A 24,030-nucleotide genomic window follows, 5' to 3' on the forward strand; every position below is an offset into this window, starting at 1 on the left:
TTGTAAATGGTAGAAAATTAGTTATTGCGCTGGTAACACACAATATACGTTCCGTTTTTGTGCAAACACAAAATAGAAGTATCTTTGTTTATAATTTTTTGCATGAACTTAATTACTTTGAGGTTTTTTTATATGTTATTCACTTTATTATTATTTCTTTAATATAAATATTATATTCTGAACATTATTCTGGTCCGTAAAAAAATAAATTTGACAGAAAATTTCTAGCCCGTTCTCGTCACCGTGAAACGAAACGTCAAAATCGAAGAAAGAGAGAAAGGACAATGATTTGCTAAACAAAATGGCCGCTGAACGTAGAAAGGCGTGTCGCGGATACTCCTGATATTCGCCTTCTCGGAAACCATTGAACTTCAGTGAAAAGTTTACGTGTATTATACTGGTTCGTAACTTTGTTTTGTGATTAATATAAGGTGAATATAGTATTTGATGTTGGATGTCCAGCCTGCTGTGTTCGAGGAGCGTCACCCCATCGTCTATACTATGGAGGATACCATACAGCCGCGTATGGCCTGTACCGTGAGGCCTCGCCGCGTGTGCTCGGAGGCTGCATGTTCGCCTCGCGTGGGCCCGTGTCGATCGCGGTCGCTTCGCCCCTTGCGAAGCCTTCGTCCGCCCGCGCGCCGCTTTCGCATTCTAAGTATGTCGGTTTTTACAGCGGCGCTGCCGGGTTTCGCGTCTGCCCGCCGCCTGGCACCGGGGCTTCGCCCCCCGCGTCCCGCCGCGCGCGTTCGGAGCCCTTGCTCCATCCGATCCTTGAACGAAGTCGTTCAGGTAAGTTTTTCCTAATTTTCACTGCAGGTGAGGAAAATCGATTCGGGCAACGGCCATCTTGAAAAAAGTATAATTAGAACGGCCGTACAGTTATTTGGCGGCCAATTAAACAGTTATATTACCACGTCGGACGCATCTACAGCGATATTATGCATTATTATGAAATTATCTTGCAGTTTTTAGGTTTTAATATGCCATCTAGGTTCATTTTCATTGACCAAAGTACTAGACAAAGGGCAGGACTGAAAAATCAATAGTTCTGCATCTGCGCAATGCAAGATGGACGATTCCTCCTGAAAATGTGAAAGTCTAAGTTAGTGCTGATGGATATCCTTGAATATCTCGCGTTATTATGGTGCGTTAAAATACTAAAACCTATTAAAAGTGTTAATTAAAGCCTAAAATACTCGTGGGGTGTAAAAATTTCCAAGTTTGCTTCGTTTTTGTGCCAAAACCTTGTCGTATTACTAAGGGCGGAGGCTGCGAGCACCATTTTGAATCTAGACTAATCTAGGTCATCTATCGAACAAAGGAAATCTCGCATCGAGTTAATATTTCATCAAAATTCAGTGAAATAACTTAACAAAAAACAAAAATAAACATTTGCCTATACAAAAACCGGCATTAAGTCTGTGACCAAAACAGTGATCTTCAAAACGAAAAAAAAAATCAATTTTAAATGTTGTCCAAAATCAACATAAATTAATAGGAAATAATACATAAAAAATAATTAAAAAAATCTATAAACAATATCCGCCCCCTTCATTCCTCGGACAATACTTTCATAACAATATGTTCTCGCAGTATACATTTTAATACCATGGATTGGTTTTAATTTCATACTGCAACTCCCCAACAAGCCGGCAACGCACTTAAAACACAAACCCTGGTGTTTCGTTTGCCCATGGGCAGTGGTGATAGCTTAACATCAGGTGTTCCACATGCTTGTTTACCGGCCTTTACCATAAAAAAAATACCACTTTACCTATGCCCATGTCATGTGTGGATATTGTGAAAAGTGGTCTTCGGAATCTTCATTCGCACGTAGAACTGACAATATCCCTTGTTCTAAGATAAAGCTTCTTTCTTGGATGCTCAGGATATTGTGCTCTCTGCTGTGACTGACCTCTAAGCTCCAGTATTCTTATTTTGTTTTCTACATGGAACATTGTCTGCCACCAACCATTAAAAAAAAAGGAAAATATCTTCTATCATCTTAAGGGTCCTTTTCCATCAGAAATGCGCTATGATACATTAATGTGGATGGTTTTGGCTTCCACCAATCATATTCATTGGTACACATAGCATAGCACTGATGAAAACATACTCAGCTAAGCATGATGATGAAAGATGTGTGCTGTGGACGGCTTCCCTACTATCTATACATACTCAAGCTGCACATTTTACTTGCACAGCTACATAACTTAGTATTAGTGGCTTTCCACTGATACTAAGCTACGTAGCTATGACCGTTTGGTTACATAGTTTCTCGGCTTAAGTATTACATCTTTATAGCACACCTACATAACATCTCTGGTAGAAAATCACCCTAAAACAGTTAAAATAAAAACAATAGTGAATTTAAGTTTGACAAACCACTGAAGAATGGCTAACAGCGTCACCTCAGATTCTTCGGATGAGCTGCCATCATCAAGCGTCCTCCGAAACATGGACATTCAGACCTTCATCCTTTTAAGGCAAGAGTTCTTTGTTGTGCAGTAAATGTAATACTAGTTACTTGACACACCCAAAAATCGATAACTTGAACAATATTGTTCACATTGATCCAAAATGCATTTGGCAGTTTCTAAAATGTGTACAAAGGTTTATAAATCTCAATAATTCAGTTAGAAGGGGTATTTCAGAAGTACATACATAAAAAACCTCACGCCTGTCTCCCATGGGGGCAGGCAGCAGGCAATGGAAAGCCAATTGCTACGAACCTTACATACTTATTTCGCTACATCAAAAGTCATCAGTCTTTTAATGGATGCTCCCATTGTTTGTTGGCCTGTCCCATAAAAAAGATAGGGTTTAACTAAGTAACCACATCCATATGGATCATACTTCAATTTCAGGATTTCAAATAATGGCCACACCCGATTACAGTATGAATTGTTTGGTTTTAAAAAGAAATTAGACTAAATGGATAGCTCTCCTTGGATTTCTATCAACAAAATATTATGCAATATGATTATCCAAATCAATTTAATTGAATGTTCTTGTTCTTATCTATCCGAGGAATAGTTCGAATCGAGATAAGGGAGAAACTGCTTGGCACTTAAAATATGAATTAAGCCTTGATGGAAAATATCCGGTGTTGAACTATAAATGGTTCACTTAAATTCCAGATTATATTATATTTTTGATCAATATGTATAGATTATTTGTGAAAAAAACAAAACAAATGTTCCACAAATTGTTTTCAACTTTTGGGTGACTTATCAATACCGACGATGGATTGACTCCTCATACAGTAGAGCATCAAATAACTTGATTATCCAATTGACAAATGTCTAAACCTTAAAACACCTAAAATTTATATACGAATTAAACGCAAACGGGCGCGACGAAAATCATTAGAGAAAAAAAACGTTTAAATCACCTCGTTAAACAATTAACTGTAGCCATATAGGCACTTAAATACAAACCTCTTGCATTGGACATACGTATTCCAGTGATGGTGTTTACAATACTAGTCTAGGACTCTTCATCATCATAGCCGTATTTGCAGGATGTCGTCCCGACGGAACGGGTCTGTGTCCCGCGCCGCGGAGGCTGCTTCCAAGAACCGGCTTCATATGGATAGGAATCCGCAACACTCGAGGATCACAGGTATGTTTGAGGTCCTAAATTTTAATGATAGTAGATACTAATTTTACTATATTAGTTAGGTTAAAGAATGTATTCATAAGTGGTTAACAGCACATTTATAATATTATGAATGTGAAAGTTTGTTTTTTATGATATAGGCCGGTAAATGAGTAGACGGATCACCTGATGGTAAGCAATCGCCGTCGCCCATGGACACCCGATACACCAGAAGCGTTACAAGTGCGTTGCCGGCCTTTTGGGAGTTAGGAATTTAAGGGTTGTTGGGGGATTGGAGATTAGGAAGAGGGGTTATTGGGCCTCCAGTAACCTCACTCACACAACGCAAGCGTGGTTTGCTCACACAAAACCAACGTGGGTTTTGTGTGAGGCCGTGGTATCACTTCGGTCGAGCCGGTCGATTCGAGCCGATGCACGGCTCTCCCACATAAGTGTGGTTGTAGTTTGGATTTGGATATTTGTCCGGCAACCATACATACTACAACTAGGTACTATACGAACAGGGTATAAGCTGACTTGGGTGATAGAATATAATGGAGTTTATGATAAGATTAAGTCTGATATGGGTGAATGAACCTTGGAAGACGAACACACATTGCGCCAACCACAAACAGCTTAAATTAGCGCAAGAACCATAGAAATAACTTAAATACCTACTAAATAATGTTCTTTTGCCCCCAGATCCATCAAATCCGGCCGGTCGCCGGAAGGAAATAGACAACGTGATGAAGCGAGCCCGCCAGGCGTCCCCGGGCAGTTGGGACCGGAAACTCTTGGAAGTGGAGGAGAAGGACCCGAATCGGTGAGCATATCTATTATATTTACTATTATATCAAGAGCTGGAGTATGTCCACTGCGGAGTAAAGGCTGTTGAGAGTAATATTGTAAAGGTAGCGTTGGGATTTTCCTGTGCGTGCAAAAGTCCCCTCAAATAGCCATCAGACCACCACAGATATGGTACATAGGGTTGATGTCTGATCTGGAGCTGCGCACTACCTTGGTTACCCGGAATCTTGCTTGAAGGGCAGAAGTAGGAATGGGGTGGTGTACTCCCTCTTGCCTTGCCCAAGGCGGGAGAAACAACTGGATTATTTTCTCCCCTTAAAAAAAAAATTTTTGAGCATCCAGTAATCTCATTCAACACAACGAAACTCAACATTGTTTCACATCGGTTTTCTGTGAGGCCGTGGTATCACTCCGGTCGAGCTAGCCCATTCGTGTCGAAGCCTGGCTCTCCAACGCTTGGCATGTATAGGAAAAAAGAATGAATAGAGCCACCTTAAAATTTAAGGATATTTAATATCCTGCGGAAGTAAGGTGATTGCAACATAATTTTTAAGAAACAGCCTTTGTTCAACAATGGACATATTCCAGCTAATGACGATGACTCCAATTATTTATTTATTTAACTAATGATGTTAATAATAATTAATTAATTAATGCTATATTTAGTAATTAAGGATCCTGACTACTAATGATTGTAGCTTTTCTACCAGAGACGTGCTATGCTACGTTGCTGTGTGAATGCGTTTGGCTTCCACTTATTATAATATTCATTGGTACACATAGCTTAGCACTGGTGGAAACGGACTCAGTTAAGCTATGTTTTTTTATATGGAAAGATGTGTGCTATGGATGGCTTCCTTACTATCGATACATCGCATACTCGAGCTGCGCATATTCCTCGCACAGCTTAGTATCAGTGGAAACGGTCACATAGTTTCACAGCTTAGCTATTGCATCTTCATAGCATAGCTACATAGCACATCTCTGGTGGAAAAGCAACCCTAATGACCTTAAATTACGGTGACCTGTTTGGTTCAAAGATGTGTACATAATAGGTAGGGTCCGTGACTACTTTAGGCTGTTTATTTTGCTTTTTTTAATACTCTTTTTTTACTTTTTTTAATGGTTTTGCTGTATTATGTTTGCTTGTAACACTATTTCTTATTAAATGTAAAGCAAACTCGTACTAAGTGACTGCAAATTTCTTAGTTTCTGACTAAAAATATGGAGCTATCCAATACTACGGGAACATAATGGTGTATTTTAAAAACGTCATTTTATAATTGTCACTAGTCAGGTTGTATGTATAATTTTTTTAACTTCGCCGCCATATATTTTTTATTGGCGATATTTAAATCTTTCCTGGACTTCCACAAATAATTCAAGAGCAAAATTTGCCAAATCGGTCCAGCTGTTCTGGAGTTTGGCGTGACTAAGAAACAGCAATTGATTTTTATAGATTATATAGAATGAAGTTTTTATATATTAAAATGGTAATGGTAAATTCCATAAGTAGCAAAACAGAGATGAAATACTCCTGAATTGCTTCTATTATGTTTTTTTTTTTAAATTTCGCATTTCACTCTTCTTTCACTAAATGTTTTTGCATGTTTTTTTTTATTATGTTTTGCTGAATAAACAAGTAGTCAACGATTCCTTTAAGGTTCAATTTGCATTGCCGCTGAATGATAATTAAGTATGCGGGCGTCTAGGTTTATAGGATAGACTCTATGGAAAGTAATCTTAATGTTAGTCCAAAATCTTTGGATTGAGACTGGTTATTTACTTCAGTGAAAAATGTTGGGTTGACTGCCTCGTTGGACGTGTGGTCGCAAGTGCAAGGGGTCTCGGGTTCGATACCCGGTCGGGCAAAGTAGTGCTGAGCTTTTTTCGGCTTTGCGAATTTCTCAGTGCACGGAGTCTAGAATAGTGTACCTATTGCTCCCTATTACATGAGACATTATAACATAAATGGTGAAAAGTGGGTGAACACTGTACAGTGGCATTACGTACCTACCCCTTATGGGATAAAAAAGTGTGACGACGGAAAAAAATTGGGATCAGAGTACATAATAATATGAGTACTATTATTACGGCACATAATGGCATTGCACCTCTGCCAACCCCTTCGAGAATAAAAGGCGTGACGTTGATCCGATCTGATCTTTATTTATTCTTTATTCTCGCTTCCAAAAACCCATCCCGTGGCATTGCAAATTGAACCGTACTGACATGTCACATCTATTGAACAGGTGGCGCCACACGGGATACAAACAGCTGTACCTCGATGGGTCCAAGTCACCGTCGCCCAGGAGGTCTCGATCCCCGGCCGTTAGGCGATCCAGGTGACGTGGTTATAATGATTATGGAGTTTTGCACCTTATTAATTGATTGATTAGTGTGCAAATTTGTAGAAAGGTTGGCTAGTGTCAGCCAAAATCGTCAATAGGGATCATGATGGGGTATGAAATTTAAAAATCTACATATTTAGTTCGTCAGTTAGGTAATGGAAAATATTAGACACGGTATTTTTTTTATTTTGTCTTAAGATACTTAGATGAAACGAATCAAAAGTTTAGGAGTGGGAGCAAAGACGTCATTTCTACATGTAAAACGTACCCAGAAGTGACGTCACGCGCATATCGCCACCCCCGGGGAATAAAATGATAACTCACATTACCATAGTTTTAGTGTTATGTCATATTTGAGGTCTACGATGCCTAATACATCTACTCAATTTTTTTCGTGAATTTCCTGCGTGTATTTAAAAAGTTATAAAATATTGCAACAATATTCGTCATAAATTTTTTACCCGAAAAATAACGTATTATAGTATTAGTAAAACAGTTTCTTCATCAAATATGTGGCAAATACTTTTACAATAGGATTCTCGGAAAATAAATAGAGAAAAAAATTGTTAACGCTATAACCATTTTGTTCTCGTAATAATACGTTTAGGCTCAGTGACTAACATGTCCTTAGTAAAAAGTACTGCGAAACGTAAACACGGAAACATCTTGCCATTCTTTTCGGTCTTAAGTGCATAAAATTGTAAATGATCTTATTTTCCATTCATCTAGCATCCATTTTTCACTGAATATTATTGTAATGTAATATTGCAATATACATAGGTTCTTGTAATTGCCACGATAAAAATTGTAAATGCATATTAGTAAACTAAAAAAGTATAAAATTTTTAGTATCTTTTTAAATTCGAAATATCTTTAATTCAGATAAGCTTAGCAAAACTTCTTTAAAAGCATTATAAAGTTTAAAAAATTAGCTACCACTATCCTAATTCTCGTTTCTCTACACATATTAGTTGACAAGATATAGACGAAAATCAGTTTTTTATTTTTCCAAGTTGTGATTTTGCTATTACCATTTTATTCCCCGGGGGTGGCGATATTTCAAATCGATATATCTTCGAATGTATTTGTTTTCGTAAGAAAATATAAAAGTACGTGTCTAATGTTTTAAAATAATAAGACGGATAGTCATCTACCCTGTTATCTCAGAAAGATTATAAAAGTTAGTTTGACTACACTGTAGAAGTTATTTGTTTATTAGTTATGTACACACATACAACACAAAGGACATAGGTCTTACATATTCCTTTCTTCCTATTATCTGTAGGTCTAGGAAAAGCTAAAATTTGCTCGTTCCAAAGTGTAGATTCCTATGTAGAAGAACAAGCAAGAAATGCCATAGGTTACTCTTTTTCAATCAGGTTCACAATACAATTCTTGGTTACATTGTTTCGATTGCTTCAACTATGTGTGAACAATGTAACACATACAAACAAACAAAGGAAGGAAGTTTCACATTTGTAATAATACTAGCTTACGGCTTTGCCCGCGTTCCCGTGGGATAAAAAGTTATATCTTTCTATCACCCAAGTCAGCTCATACCCTGTCTGTATACCAAATTTCATTAAAATCCGTTGAGTAGTTTCAGCGTGATTGATGGACAAACATCCAAACAAACTTTCAAAGTCAAGGGCAAACCATTTATTCCAATTAAACCACAAATACGTATTTTTGAAATGTCAACACACGCATTTAAGCTATATAAATATGCTCTCGCTGACTTTTTTCGGTTATCTTTCTAGGGTTAAGTAATAAAGTGTGGGTAATATTCGTGTTAATATGACAATGTCAATAATAAACAGAAAAAAAAACTATGAAATTGATAGCGGTATTGGAAGTAGTTCTCTCGTGTCGCGGGTGAAATCTTGAGAAACACATAGCCGTATTATAACTAAAAAGTGTTAAATAAAAATAAAAAAATTAAAAAACCCGACTGCATAAAAAACACTTTAAATAAAAACTGAAAAGTAAAAAACAAGCTTAGTCTAAAAGTGTAGATAGCAATGCTATTACAGACAACCTAATCATATGTATAAACATTGCCATATTACTAACAATAATATCTTACTCTGATTGTATGTAGTTTTAACATTGTTGTTTGTCAACAGGACGCCGCTACCGAGCCGTCGGTCCAGGTCTCCGTTGGGTCGCCGGTCCCGCTCGCCCGTGGGGCGTCGGTCGCCGCGCAAGTCGCGCTCCCGCTCCGCCAGGCGAAGCCCTAGGCGCAGTCCTAGAAGGAGCCCGATTAGGTGAGATAATCTATAATATAAAAATAAGTCGGGTTTTCCTTCCTGGCCGGTTTTGCAATTTGCTTGGAAAGGTCTGTACAACTGACCGCTGAGGTTTATACTGTACAGAAAATTCTGGAAAAGTTCCCGCAGAGAAAAACAGGAAAAGGGAAAATCATAAGTGGCGAAACGGTGTTCGGCCGGGTTTGCTAGTTTTCTATATTATCATAAGGTTTTTACTAGGTTGGTAACAAGGGATTATGGAACTTTCTACGAATTCACATTACATCAACAGTCTATAAGTTGACCACTGTTGACCAAAGGCCTCTTCTCACACGGAGAAGGTTTGAGCATTAATCAACACGCTTGCTCAATGCGGGTTGGCGATTTCAAACTTATAATTAGAAATTATAAGCCTAAGTTTCCTCACGATGTTTTCCTTCACCGTTTGTCAGTGGTGTCTAAATAATCTTAGAAAGTACGTTATAACTTGATAAAATAATAATCTACGAATTACGAATTGTGAAAATGGCTGCTGTTGCGCGATGACTGTGCAACCGACTGCCGCACAACGTGTAGCGAGTTCGATTCCCGCACTAAGCAAATCTTTATGTTATCCAAAATTGTTGTTTCAAGTCTGGGTGTCATGGAGTATGTGAACTTGTATGTAAGTTAACGACAGACGTGCCATCCGATTTTTACAGGATGGCGTATGACTACGAGTTTCGTGGCATTTTTAAATGTCTTTTATCTCGCTCAAATCGAAAATAAATACAATTCAAGGGTAAACAAGAAAAAAGAACATTTTATTCTGTACATGGCTGATGGCACAGTAGTCGTGTCATCATCTGAGATGGCGCATATGACACGACATATCGTGTCATGATACTCCATTTGTTCGTCGCCACGCATAATAAGTAGCACCAGTAATAACAACGTTTTTACATCCTACGACATCGGTTACAACCATAACATCCCCCCCCCCAGACGCAGCCCGGGCCGCAGTCCCCGTCGTCGCTCCCCCCGTGCGCCGCTGCCACGTCGCGACGCTCGACGTCCGCCGCCAACCCGCCCCGCCAGGCCGCCGTCACCACCAGACCCTAGGAAGGTAAATGTCTCTTCTTATAAATGATAAATGATATTTATTTGTGTAAATGGGTTATAAAATAACACTTTTACACGTCAATATTTCAAATAGCTAGATGAGGCCGGCATTTCCTATCCGACTACTCTGAGAAGAAATGCCGAAACAAACTCAGAGGTCATAGTCTCTTTTTTTTTTTTTCTTCTTCTTACATGCCATTTTCAAGTCCCTAAACCCTAAAAGGCCGGCCCAGTAGGGCTGATGCCTGATCCGGAGCTGCGGACTACCTAGCGGGTTTACCGGGGCTCCGGCTCGAAAAGCAGGAGAAGGAACGGGGTGGTTTTTGGTCAGTAAGAGTCTGACACTTCCTCTCGCTTCGCCAAAGACGGCAGAAGTCATTGGAAGATTTTCCACGCTCCAAAAAAGCCCTATAAGGCCGACATGGCACTTGTAGCCCACTCTGGTGTCGTGGGAGTCAATTGGCGGTACGAATGCTTACCATCAGGTGATCCATCTGCTTGTTTGCCAGCCTATCCCATGAAAAAATCATCAGCCAGTTTACGTCCACTGTTTTGATATTATAAACTGATAAATGAGCAGACAGATCACCCGATGGTAAGCAATCGCCGCCGCCCATGGACACTTGAAACACCAGAGGCGTTACGAGTGTATTGTCGGCCTTTTGGGCATTATAAATTTAGGATTGTTAGGGAATCGGAATTGGGAAGAGGAGTAATTGGGCCTCCGGTAACCTCACTCACACAACGCAAGCGTTGTTTTACGTATGTTTTCTGTGAGGTATTACTCTAGCCCATTCGTGCCGAAGCATGGCTCTCCCACTCCCACTTCAAATAAAATACTAATAACCATCTTTCTCGTACCAGTCGTCAGGCTCCGGTTCGTCAGTAAGCAGCTGCTCGGACGAGTCGTGCTCCGTCTGCTCAGCCAAGAACAAGAAGACCGCCCCACCACAACCACCCAAGGGCGTGAAACCCATGTAAGTATTACTTAGAATTGAAAACTTAAATCTAAATATACATATTATGTTTATAAATATTATTACTTTTGTGGGACATACATAATTAATTATTAGGTATCTCCACTTACTCATGTAACTATTTGACGGGAAACTCGAATAGTTTCAAGCCATGCTAGAGGCTAGAGGTTAAAACTTTATTGTACACCATTAAAAATAAGAATACAAAAAGGAAACAATAGTTAAAATAATGGCCACAGCGTATTTGTGATCTACTTTATGCAGAGTAGAGTCAATGGTTATTTAACTTCTTTTTATTCTCAAATTGAATTAACCGGTCCGGGGTACGAAATGTCTTCACTATTATCTTTGAACACAACACTACCTCCCATTAAAGTCGTGGCAGATACTTTTAGAACACCTTATATACTTTTTTAACCTGTTATGTTTGTTTACCATCTTCTAATAGCAACTATGGAAAACAGCAGTTACTTAGGTCCGATTACTCAAACGCTAGTCAATTTTAAGATGCTCTCAAAACTAGTTCGTCCCATCAATTCTTTATAAAATGATAGAGATAGCTCGACACGATATTTAAGTACAACTTAAAATTGAGCAGCTTTTCAGTATTCGAGCATTAGTTCGTCAATTTAATATTGAAAGAATACTATTTTAATAATTATTATTTTTTTGTACAGTCCTCCCGCCACATCCCCGGCCCGTGCAGCGGCCAGACCCGCGGCACGAGCGGTGCAACCCACTCGCGAGCTGCTGAAGGCACGCGAGGCGAGCAAGCGGACCAGGGAGGAAAAGGTAGGTGTAACATACAAGTTGTAATATTTTTTTAGTTATGTAAAATTATTTGAGAATGTTACAACTAGTTTCCATTTATACTGGAGCTCTTAACACACAGAATGCAGTGTGCAGTAGTATTAAATGTTTTAATTTCGTATTGTCTTATTAATGTACTGCCTCGTTGGTCGAGTGATCGCAAGTGCGACTACTGGACAAGAGGTCTCGGGTTCGATTCCCGGATCGGGCTAACTGGTCTTTTTTCGGTTTTTCGAAAATTTCTCAGTAGTAGAATGGAGCCTGGAATTGTGCCATATTTAACTGACTTCGTTAAATAAGAGATCCTCAATTCATGTTTTTTTTTTTTCTATTAGATCTTAAAAGTCCTAGTACTTACAGATAAGACCACAATATTGCATTCTTACCTACTCATGAAACTCCAAAACAACATACACCACATACATTGACACTAAATCAAATCCTCTCCCTAGGTATTGGAATGGCAACGCACGCAGATGGCAGTCCGTCCGCCCGTGGCCGCCACCCACATCAAGCGCGAGGGCGAGCGGCGCGCCGCGCCCCCGGCGCCCCCCGCGCCCCCGGCCGGGGCGGGCCGCGCGCCCCGCCGCGAGCCGCGCGACCCCCGCGCCGTGTCCCCGGCCGCCATCGCCGCCGCGCTCAACGATACCGACTCGGATTCTGAATCTGATGCCAGCTCGGATCCGCAGCCGCAAAGGTAACTTATGTCGATACTATAAATTGTGTAATGTTAGGGCTTAATAACTATCATGAAACATACTACATATATAAATTGTATAAATGTAGTGGTTAATAAACATATTAAATTAATAAAAGATACGGTTTTGAGTAAACCGTAATTTTTAGTTAATTTAGTTAAGCATACATTAATGGAGAGAAGCTCTACTAGTCTCGAGGTACAAAGGGACTCTTCATCCCGCACGCCGCACGTAGTTGAGCTGTGTGCGTCAACATTATGCTTTAGTTAACAAATAAGTACCCAATTTCAATGGAGTTATTTTCATTAATCCATATAGGTTCTAGAAGCATTTAAGAATTGAACTTAAAGTTTAGTTAAGTTTCGGAAATTGTTAGTAATACATAACTAGTTAGAGTGCTAAAGTTTTGTGTTCACCAGATGGCACTAGAGAAGCGTGAGCTCTTGTTTCCTCAATAGAGATTTTCTAATTTTAGAAGATTCCATTAGACAATTTTTTTAACAGTCAAATTAGCACCATTTTTTTTGGCTTGTTTTTCTTATGGAATAGGGTGCAAACTAGCAGACGGGTTATTACCTAAGCAATCAGCGCCGCCCATGGACACTCGCAACACCAGAGGAGTCACAGTTTCTATCTTTATTGACATTGATTTTAACTGTAATAAACATAACACTTACTTTTGTCACACAGGCTAACTCTATCCGAGCGCTTCGGCAAGATGGCGCAGTGGTCGGCGGACCGGTCGGCGCGGCTGGAGAACATGCGCATCACGCGGCGTGAGACCACGCTCCACGTGCGCATCGAGCGGGACGAGACCGCCACCCCGGCTCCTACCGCGCCGCAACCCTACCCGTGAGTATCACAAAATGTAGTATTTATTTCTCAACAGGCCGGCTGCCAGCGGCGTCACTTGCGTTACCGTGAGATTAAGAGTAGCCTATTTGTTATTCTAGACCATAATCTACACCTGTGTTGTACCCTTAGTAAGAGTTTGCTTTACGGCATCTAATTGGCCGGCTGGAACAAACCAACCAATCAGAGCGCAAAACGCGCTATCATTTCGATTACTTTAAATTTAAAGCAAAGTTGTAATAGGGGTAACGATTGGCTGGCTCAAATAAACCAATCTATTACTTTAAATGTAAAGCAAACTCACGCTAAGGGTATTGTTCAAAATTTCATCCCGATTCCTTTAGCTGTTTTGTTGTGATTGAGTAACAAACATACACACAAACACATAAACTTTCGCATTTATAATATTAGTAAGACGTAGAAGTATGATTGTCTATCTATCAGTGACACAATATACATTTATTCTTATGAGAAGCTCCTCCTTAGCAGTGAAATAGTTACATGGCTAATATTGGAAATTCATGCATTATGCATACAATAAATACTTGAACACTTGAATTCAAATCACAAAATACCTACTTAAAGATTGATAACTTAATATTCTTGTATCAGGGCCCTGGAAGGCGCTGCAGCAGGCAGCTACCCTGAAGAACTCCTGCTGGCGGCTCCAGCTGGGCTGCCTTCCTGGGATGATGTACGGGTGCGGTACGACTACTACAAGAAGCGGGGTTATCTCAGAGGTAAGAGAGAGGGGCATAAATGAACTGTTTATACACGGCTAACAACACTGGTTATAACTTTGCAACATTCGCACACATACATCGACTTAACGTGCATACAATACATCTTTCTGTATAGACACACTGTGAGCATTCACAGATCTTTGTACACCTCAATATATTCTAACTATCGGAATTAATTTGACACCGATTAATACAAGGGTTGGTGGTACTTTTGATCACTTTGACGTCACACTTGCTCCATAATGAGAGTGCTTTTCCACCAGAGATGTGCTATGTAGGTATGCTACGAAGATGTATTAGCTAAGCTGTGTAAAACTGTGTGACTGTTTCCACCGATACTAACCTATATATCTGTACGAGGAAGATGTGCAGCTCAAATCTATAATAGAAAAGCCACCCAAAGCACGCATCTCTCCATATAAAACAAGTACATAAGTATAGTACTAAGCTATGTGCACCTATGAATATGATTGGTTGAAGCCAAACACATACACAGCAATGTAGTATAACACATCTCTGGTGGAAAAGCAACCTAAAACTTGCAAGCTTTTGTATATCCAGAAAACTGTATTTTCTTTCTATATCTGTTCTCGTCCCTATCATGTTATTGTTTGTGTGAACAGGTCTGACGCTGGGTGACTATGTGAAGTGGGAGGAATGGTGGTACAAGTACCAGGAATGGCTGAAACACGAACGTGCCTACGAGAGGTGGGCCGAAGGAGAAGTTGGGACGGTGAGTTGCTAACTTACTAAGTTAAAATTTAACGCGTGGGCAGGCGCTAGGGAGACCGACGACATCATCGAAAGTCGCGGGGTGAGAATATGTTTACCCACTAAAAAAAAAACAAGAACCCTAGTGAGTTTTAAAAAGTATTGTAGTCGACTGTATCAAAATTTATTTATCAGAGTTCGAAAGTGGTTGAGATTAGCCTATCTTTTTTATGAAAATCCACGTTCACTCCCCCGAGGATCCAGTTTGAAGTTATGAACTGTGTTTAGGGGTCCAATTATCACCAATGAAAATCTTCATGGTGGTATAGTTGCAAAGCAACTGCTGCAATTTAAAGGTCTCTTTGTGTGTTTGTTCCTTTTGTTGGTATAAGTTTTTAAAAATTGTGTTATCCTACAGGTACGTCGCGAGAGGCGACGTAGAGGCGGGCGCCACAGAAGGAGCTGAGGACGCGCCGCCCCCGCTGCCGTCCTGTCCGTGGACTTGGCAGCGGGGGCACTCCCCGACACAATCTAGGGGAGGCCGGACACTATACAGTGCCAACTTAGTGATATAGTGCTAGTGACATAGTGTACAGTGAAATAAGTTTTATACAAAGCGTACGGACACACCTCAATGTGAAACACGCTTTAATAAGCATCTCTAAATAAAATCCTCGTGGTAACTGCCACGAGGATACCGAGTTGGAACGCTTCTAGTGAGATTGATTTCTTGGTCAGTTACTAGTACAGCTTGAAGTTGGCTCCGGAGTGTTTCATTAACTGACCGTGTGATCTACTGAGTCAGTGAACGGAGTCAGTGTACGATACAGTTTTAAGATGGACTGACTACAATCACAGCTTGGTCAGAATGGAAAAAAGCGCTTCAGTGCGATGGCGAGCCTGACTCGAAGCTGTAAAATCGTTGAATTTATCCGGTATACGTTTGATTACTTCGGTCGTAACACGGGCGCTCGGAAGTCACTATTTAGTGCGTAAGTTAGTGCCAAAAACTATTAAAAAAAACTTTGAATTTCGTATGTGGACGCTTCAAGTGCCAGTCGGTCTACGGAAGTCATTTCTTAATGCGTAAGTTAGAGCTGACTATACGAAATTCTCGTACTCAACAGATGTTTAAATGGACGCTTTGAAAGTGCCCCTGCAGTATGGAAGTCACTAATGGTGCGTAATTACTGCAGGCTACCGTTAGTTCGAAGAACTAGAGCCGCGAATCAAATAGGTTAAGCACCACGGAAGTCACTTTTAGTGCGTAAGCTGGTGCAAATTAACTTTTAAGGTAGAAATCTTAAATCGATGTTATAGAGTGTAAGAGAACGGACACTTAAGTGCCAAGAATTCTGTGAAACAACCACCGAGTAACCAGTTAACAGCTTTATGGTGATGGTAATGTTGAAAATGGATTATCATAGCCTTTAATGGTAAAATTTTACTCTTACATGTATATTTTATAACTATGTAATAAGATTTCTGTATAAAGGTTCTGTCTGTCTGTCTATCAGCGTTTCCCGTGTGGTGACGTTCGATACATCTTATTACACGGACATGATATGGCTAAGCGTACGTCAATCTACGGTAAACGCTTCTTCTAATGTAAAGGAAATACAATAATCGGATGTAAAATGAACTTAGATAATGTTTTGGCATCTTCAATACCCCATGGGGAAGCCAAAACATGGTCTAGTATGCAAATACAATTAATTTGACAATCATATTGGCAAAAAAATTATGTGCAATTACGATGATGAGGTTGAAAAACCTACCGACTAGGTTTGGGAGTCTGCACTGTGTCTCAAACGAGATCAGAGCCCTGACTACCAGTAAAGACTGTAAATATAGCCTTTTTAGACATCTAGGTAACACGGTTCAGATTGGGTCGACTTACTCCCCATATCTGTACTAGAAACTTAAGTTGCCTATGTCGGTAAAATCATTTTAGTTGCACATATATCCTGGAAATAGAAAATTCAAAATCTGTTTCGTAATATTATATGTGTAGATGTTTGTATAGATGTCTTTGAAAGTCGAAATGGATTTTGTTTTAACCGAAAATTTTATTTAGCGTTTTTGTAAATTGAAAAATTTGGTTTTTTGGGTCATGTATGCTTGTCTAGTCAATTGTATTGACTGTGATGAGCTATCGCGAGTCTGATAGGCTTCAATATATGTAAACGCTAAATATAATTTGCAATTACTAAAAACTGACGATCAAATTACCTAGTTTTAAGTTGACTATCATGGTGAAAATCTTCAAAAAATCGATTCTCTTATATTTTACTTATAAATAATTCGGATTAGTTCAAAAAGAAATTTGTTTTTTCTAAGAACATTTCGACTTATGTAAATATGAATGTGAACGGTGTCTGAAAAACGTTAAAAATGAAAAAAATAATGTATGTTTATTTTTAATTTTTATTTTTTACAATTATAATTATTAGTTAATTATTTTTGGCCGAATTGTGGATCTGTCTACCCTTTTTAAGGGTATATATGCATGTAATGTGAGTTGATCTCACACAAAAGACCCATATGGTAGTAAATATGGCTTTTTATATAACAAAATAAACCTTTATATAATGTTAAAATAACATTTAGCTTCGTTTTAGTTATATATTTTAGTTTTAACGGCCAATGTCAATATATAAATGATATATCAATTAAAAATTAATTGCCTCATAAAAATTTAACTTATGGGTCTTCAAATACAGAATTTAATCCCTCCATTAAAATATGGAGACACAGTAAATCATGAAATAGAACTAAAAATATTTGGAATCTGAATAACCGGGCGTCGATAAGGAGTAACGGATACAAATCATTGTATTTTTATTATTTTAATTTAAATTTTATTAGAAGTACAATTTTCTATATTTATTTTCAAATGTTTTATTTACACTCTGTGTATGATAGGTGTAGTATTAGAATTAAGTATGTATGTTTGTCTGTATTTTATGTTTGTTCATGCTTAGGACAGGCGCCAGTACATAGAGCTATCCGAAACTAACAAAATTATTTAATATTTAAACTAGCGACTCGCCCCAGCTTCGCATGGGTGCAATGGTGATATATTATGCATGTATTATACATATAAACCATTCTATCACTCTAAAAAACTGCATCAAAATCCGTTGCATAGTTTTAAAGATTTAATAAGCATACAAAGGGACAGAGAAAGTCGTTGCTAAGTTGCTAATAGATTTTCAGTCTTATCCTCTTGGTAATAAAATTGAAAATCTATTAATGTATTTGCTGTTAAAACGACCGATTTCTTTGGGAAACATTACACCTTGTTCCCTAAACATGAAACAACTTTATTATAACACCTTAAGGTTGGAAATTAAAGAAATTTGTCAGAATGGGATAGCTCTATGTACTGGCGTCTGTGATATAAGTAGGAAACACGTTTTTGAAAATGGTAGCGCAATTTTACAGTGGGTTGGGGGTTGGGCATCTAAAACTCTCGCTTACCAAAGAGCTTACTATGAGTTTGTTTTACGATTAAAACGTTATAGCGTTTAGTTCTCTGTTTGATTAGTTCATTGGTGCAGGCTAATCAGACGGCTTAGTATAAGTTTGTTTTACGTCTAGAGAAATTGAAATGTTACCGCGTTCGGCGCTCTGATTGGTTGGTTTATTTAACCGGCCAATGATAGCGCCGAATGTGCTCTCGTTTCGGTTTTCGTTCAACGTAAAGCAAACTCGTTCTAAAGGTACTGAGCGCTGTATGTCATCGTAAATTAAACTCGTACTAAGCTTTCTGTAAAGCAAGAGTTGTTACAAGTGCATTACATACCAAGTAGGGAGACTGTTTAATTGCGTTATCATTTGCCCGATAATCATGGAATAATCAAACGTTGCATTGGACATCTGTTGTCCGAATACTCAAACGCTACTCAATTTTAAGTTATACTTAAATATCGTGCTATCTCTGTCATTTTATAAAGAATTGATAGGGACAGAACTAGTTTTGAGAGCGTCTTAAAATTGAGTAGCGTTTGAGTATTCAGGCATGAGTCTCTTGCTTACCAGACGAAATGCAGTAATATCATGACACCACTTCATACCGACTTACAGCTGTATTTCAGAGCCATTTAATGATTACTTAACCCAGTCCTTAGCAATTGTTTTCCAATAAATCGTTGCTAAGGAATAGTTTCAGTGTAATCATTAAACAACTTTTAAAACTGCTGTGTTCTTATTGAGAAAGCATGAACAAACATAATTTGTGTAATTCATATTATTATAACATAATTATGAATACGTAAATAAATGTATTTACGCATAGTCGTACAGTCAGAGGTATTACGGTTAAAACCGAGTGTCTTACGCCCGAATACTGAAACGATACTCAAATTTAAGTTGTACTTAAATCTCGTGCTGTCTCTATCATTTACAAAGAATTTGTAGAGACAGAACTAAATTTGAGAGTGTCTTAATATTGAGTGACGTTTGAGTATTTGACCAGTCCTGAGTGTATTTTGGTTGCTTAGGCAGGCGTGATCCGTAGGCCGCATCATCGCTTACCATCAGGCGAGATAGTGGCTAAACGCTAACCTATTATAAAATCTATGACTTTTATATAGTCGTATGTAAAACTCGACTGCATCTATTGTTCACTAGATGGTGCTAATATCGCGTTAGGTCACTGTAACTATCAAAAATTGAATGATTTCTACCTAAGTCTATATTGGACCTCTGACTACCCAATGCACCGTCTGGTGAGCTATTAAACGCTACCTCCATGATTGTACGGCTTACTTATTGGTTGGCTGCATTTTTATAAAGCTTGGCACCAGTGAACCATTGTTCAATGGTATTTTTAACACCTAAAATGTTAAATGTTTCTAATACAAGACTTGAGTGTCTTCAAGGCCCGAGTGAATAGTGAAAGTTGCTTATAGGCGGGCGTGTTCCATCGTAGGGCCGTATCATTGCTTACCATCAGGCTAGATAGTGGCTAAACGCAAATCTGTTTAGAATAAATGAGTCAGTGGGACAGCTTAACTAAAAATGCAGCTAACAACTCCATATATTGTCTACAATTGTGTGTATGAGATTAGGATAATTAAAAATCATGCAATTAGGTGTAAGAATAAAGCTATATGTGGTCAGTATTCGTAGATTGAGGCGAGAGGGAGTGTCAGACTCTTACTGACTTGATACCACCCCGTTGCAACTCCTGCTTCGAGCCGGAGCCATGGTAACTTGAGCTGAAGTCAGTTTTAGACTCAAAACATCTTGAGTGTGAATTATAGAGCAAAGTAAAATCCACGCGGGCGTTAAAATGAGTTTTTAAGCATTAATAACTGATTTAGAAGTCTTAATATGCGTTGTCGACTTCAAAAATATGGAAATGTCAATTGCAATTTAAAAAATCGGGATTTTATTCTGCCGTTGCCAATTTTGTAAGTCTGTGTTAAATCAAAAATGGTTTAGTAACAACTAAGGCAGGTTAACTAAAGGTAACTGTTTACTCAGAATCAGACGTGGTGACGTAGGCTATGCGACGTCGCCGCGTCTGCGCACACTGCTCATGATGAAGAGTCCCTCTGTGACTCGAAACTAGTAGAGCTTTTCTCAATATATTTACGTGTGTAAACCGTTATTTTTAGTTAATTTAAAAATGTAAGGCAAGATTGTGATTTTCCCACGAATACAACAAAATGAGGCTCATTTGTTTTCGTAGGAATATCAACCCAATCCCAACAGTTGGGATTATCCATATAGATAGAGTTTGGATTAGCACAGGTTTGTTTTGTCAAAAATGCAGGTGAAATCGCGGTTTTTTAATAGTGTAGAAAAGAGAATACTGACCATATATTAGTTTTAAAATGTCACAGTTGTAAAAATCATACAAATGTAAGTAAGGCTGAATTGTGTGTGTATGTACTCCCTAAGTTGTTGGAGCGGCATGGATCAGTGCATCGTATCTATATGAAGTTATACACTAATTTAATTCATATTTGTATGAGTTTTCAAATGTGACATTTGACTTAAACAATCTAGAGTATAGTCCATCTTCGAATATATTATTTTCCTAGTGTAGTAGATTCAAATGATTTAATTATACATATTTTTTATTTAATTAAACGTTCAGCTGATTATGTAATTTGTGGTTTGATTTCTATTTCTATATCCTCCTTTGAATATACTAGAAATTAACTTAGTATTCCAAATGTGACATTTGACTTAAACAATCTAGAGTATAGTCCATCTTCGAATATATTATTTTCCTAGTGTAGTAGATTCAAATGATTTAATTATACATATTTTTTATTTAATTAAACGTTCAGCATGATTATGTATTGCATGGTTGGTGCGGCTACCGCGCAGTGTCTAGTGGGTTCGATTCCCGCGCAGAGCAACTCCTTGAAAATATTAGTAATTAACATAGTATTTTTAACTTACTTCATATAAAGATATAAAAAAGAAATTGACATATTTATTACTGCACGGTTGGCACGGTGGATGGGCAACCGGCTGCTGCGCAACGTGTAGCGGGTTCGATTCCCGCACGGGGCAACTCTGTGCTTCACAAATCATTTCGTAAAAAAGATTCACATTTTATTATAGCTACTAGACTATCTGATAGTGGAGTGGTTGCAAGTAAGACAGTCGAGCAAAGGGTCTCGCTTTTGAATCTTATGTCAAGGAAATTATGCGTGATGCAACAACTAATGTCCGTTTTCAACAACCCTTTTAAGGAATCCTTTTTTAGCTTATCTACAGTACAAGTGTCGACTAAAATACAAGTAAGGGATTAGTTTAGCTGCTTTTCCACCAGAGACGTGTTATATAGCTATGCTAGGAGAATGTTATAGCTAAACTGTGAAACTATGTGACTGTTTCCACTGATACTAAGCTGTGCAAGGAAAATGCGCAGCTAGAGTATGCGATGTATCGATAGTAGGGAAGTATAGCATGCATCTTTCCATATAGAAAACAGCTTAGTTGAGTCCGTTTCTACCATCACTAAGCTATCGGTACTAAAGAATATGATTAGTGGAAGTCAAACGCATCCACAGCAACGTAGAATAGCACATCTCTGGTAGAAAGGCACCCTCAATGACTTAGTTGAGTGACAGTTTAGGAAGTAATTTGAGCATGATTGTCCAGGGTATTACTCATTAGAAAGAAAACTAAAGAATTAAAATTCCAAATAGTTTATTATAAAACAAATATCTATAATAGGTCTACAATAGCCTTATAAATTACACACTGCCCTACTCAGTCATTTAATGATTGCTTTAACTATTCCTTAGTAACTATTAAATATTGTTCCGAAAACAATTGCTAAGGACCGCATTAAGTAACCATTAAATGACTGAGTACAACAGTTAGTATCATAAAAATATATTTTAGTACAACATTTGTCTTGAAATAGGTTACAGCCGTCTACGGCCTTTTACTAAAATCCCATACATTAAGAAATCTATTTCACAGTTTTGTATTCATATTGACAGGTTTCATATATCAAGCTGAAATAACCGCATCTTAGTACGAGTTTGCTTTACGTTTAAAGTAATGGTTGGTTTATTCGAGTCGGCCAATCAGAGCGCCGAACGCGCTCTTGTTTTGATTACAGTGGACCTCCGGTAATCCGACAATCATTATGCAGGGCAGTGTCGGACTATTGAATTTGTCGGATTATAGAGCACTGCCTAAAACCCCCTATAGTCCGGATTTTTTTACAAAAGAGTACCTTGTAATCCGGCCAATTAAATATCCAATGATAAGATTCTATATGTTATATGACATATTTGAAGTACAAATCATACTTAACTTATGTATATCGAATTTAGTAAATAAAATAACAATAAAGAGCTTACGTTTTATTTATAAAATTAAGCATAAATGCACATACATGTTACACACCAAAATAATCAAGAATTATTAACCAAAATCATGTCATCAAATTATGAAGATTGGAAATATTCATCAATATTTTTTTGTTTAAGATTTTCAAATACTTATCAAAGTCATGTCGGATTACAAGAGGCGCCGGATTATCGGGGGTCCACTGTACTTTAAACATAAAGCAAACTCGTACTAAGGGTTCTGAAGGCTTATTAAGAGTTTGTATTAAGATCTAAGTATCGTAGCAGTCCGCACGTCAACTGCGAACGATGCGACGTTTGTTCGCTTGTGCCTGGCGGACTAAGGAATTACTCCCTTAGTCGGGTATATGGCACCCGCAGGAAGAGTATCGTTGGTGACAAATGTTATTTACTCCATCGCGCCGCCACCACACAATAGGGATGATGACGAAATGAAAGTTAAAAATCTATTTAGTCCGTCAGTTAGGTAATGGAAAAATATTAGACACGTATTTTTTATTTCGTCATATAAGATAACAATACTTAGATAAAACGAATCAAAGTTTAGGAGTGGGAGCAAATACGTCATTTCTACGTAAAAAACATACGTAAAAGTGACGTCATATTTTATTTTATTATCATTTCAAATCGATATATCTTCTAAAGAATATGTTTCCGTAAAAAAATAAAAAAAATACATGTCGAATATTTTAAAATAATCTACACGACGGATATTACAATAAAAATCAGCTATCTACCCTATTATTAGCTTTAATCAGACTGTGAAATAGACCTACCTTTCCCCCTTATTCATTTAACTTAGGTTGCCTTAGCCTACGTGGGCGCGTCTTACTTTCAGTCAATTTCCCAGGACTAGTGGCTCTTTTCAAAGCCCTATCTTTCTCCTCCTTCCTAGAAGACCTAGGGGCATCTAGGTTTTTAGAATTCTCCTTTTGCGACACAGCTTTAGGTGTCGCAAACTCATGTTCTAAATTTTTGACTAAACCTTTTCTTAAAGTAGATTTTGAGTAAGTTTTTATTGTGTTCAATGGCGTGAAGAATTGTTCAGGAGTCGACATGGGGGTAAAGAATTCATTAGATTTGTCTGTCTTCTCGTTTACAGGTGTTTTCGCTGTGTCAGTGACTGTGATCACCGGTTTTCTTGACGGTCTCGGTGTCAATATCTCCAAAACAGGTTTTGATGTTACCGGAACCGGTATTTTGAATTCGGACACCGGTTTCCTCGGTTTCGGTTTTCTTCCTTTTCATCTGAACTGTTTTCGTCGAGGTTAAGTT

The 24,030-nt window shown here is 38.3% G+C and overlaps 2 protein-coding genes across 8 annotated transcripts in view; one reads left to right on the forward strand and one right to left on the reverse strand.

The window, feature by feature from the left end:
- The first annotated feature begins 253 nt into the window (after positions 1-253).
- On the forward strand, positions 254-18,019 carry LOC118278473 (serine/arginine repetitive matrix protein 1). Of its 6 annotated transcripts, none has more exons than XM_050703612.1 (14): positions 265-400; positions 677-792; positions 3,527-3,627; positions 4,306-4,426; positions 6,663-6,755; positions 8,888-9,028; positions 9,995-10,115; positions 10,976-11,088; positions 11,766-11,880; positions 12,351-12,595; positions 13,287-13,448; positions 14,061-14,188; positions 14,815-14,924; positions 15,321-18,019. In XM_050703612.1, exons 3-14 carry the CDS (start codon positions 3,528-3,530, stop codon positions 15,366-15,368), a joined length of 1,497 nt encoding a protein of 498 aa, XP_050559569.1. In that variant the 5' UTR covers positions 265-400; positions 677-792; position 3,527; the 3' UTR covers positions 15,369-18,019. The 6 variants fall into 6 exon arrangements, with proteins under 6 accessions (XP_050559572.1, XP_050559569.1, XP_050559571.1 ...); XM_050703610.1 differs by lacking the exons at positions 265-400; positions 677-792 and adding exons at positions 841-1,147; positions 2,308-2,489; XM_050703615.1 differs by lacking the exon at positions 677-792 and having other exon boundaries at positions 254-400.
- A 5,467-nt stretch (positions 18,020-23,486) lies between these two features.
- LOC126912248 (uncharacterized) overlaps positions 23,487-24,030 on the reverse strand; it is a 33,856-nt gene continuing 33,312 nt past the window's right edge. For both annotated transcript variants that reach the window (XM_050703740.1, XM_050703738.1), the window contains one exon: positions 23,487-23,531. The gene's annotated coding sequence lies outside the window, so the exon portion shown is untranslated. The remainder of the gene's footprint in view (positions 23,532-24,030) is intronic.

This window comes from Spodoptera frugiperda, chromosome 24 (assembly GCF_023101765.2).
Source record: "Spodoptera frugiperda isolate SF20-4 chromosome 24, AGI-APGP_CSIRO_Sfru_2.0, whole genome shotgun sequence".
Taxonomy (NCBI): Eukaryota; Metazoa; Arthropoda; class Insecta; order Lepidoptera; family Noctuidae; genus Spodoptera; species Spodoptera frugiperda.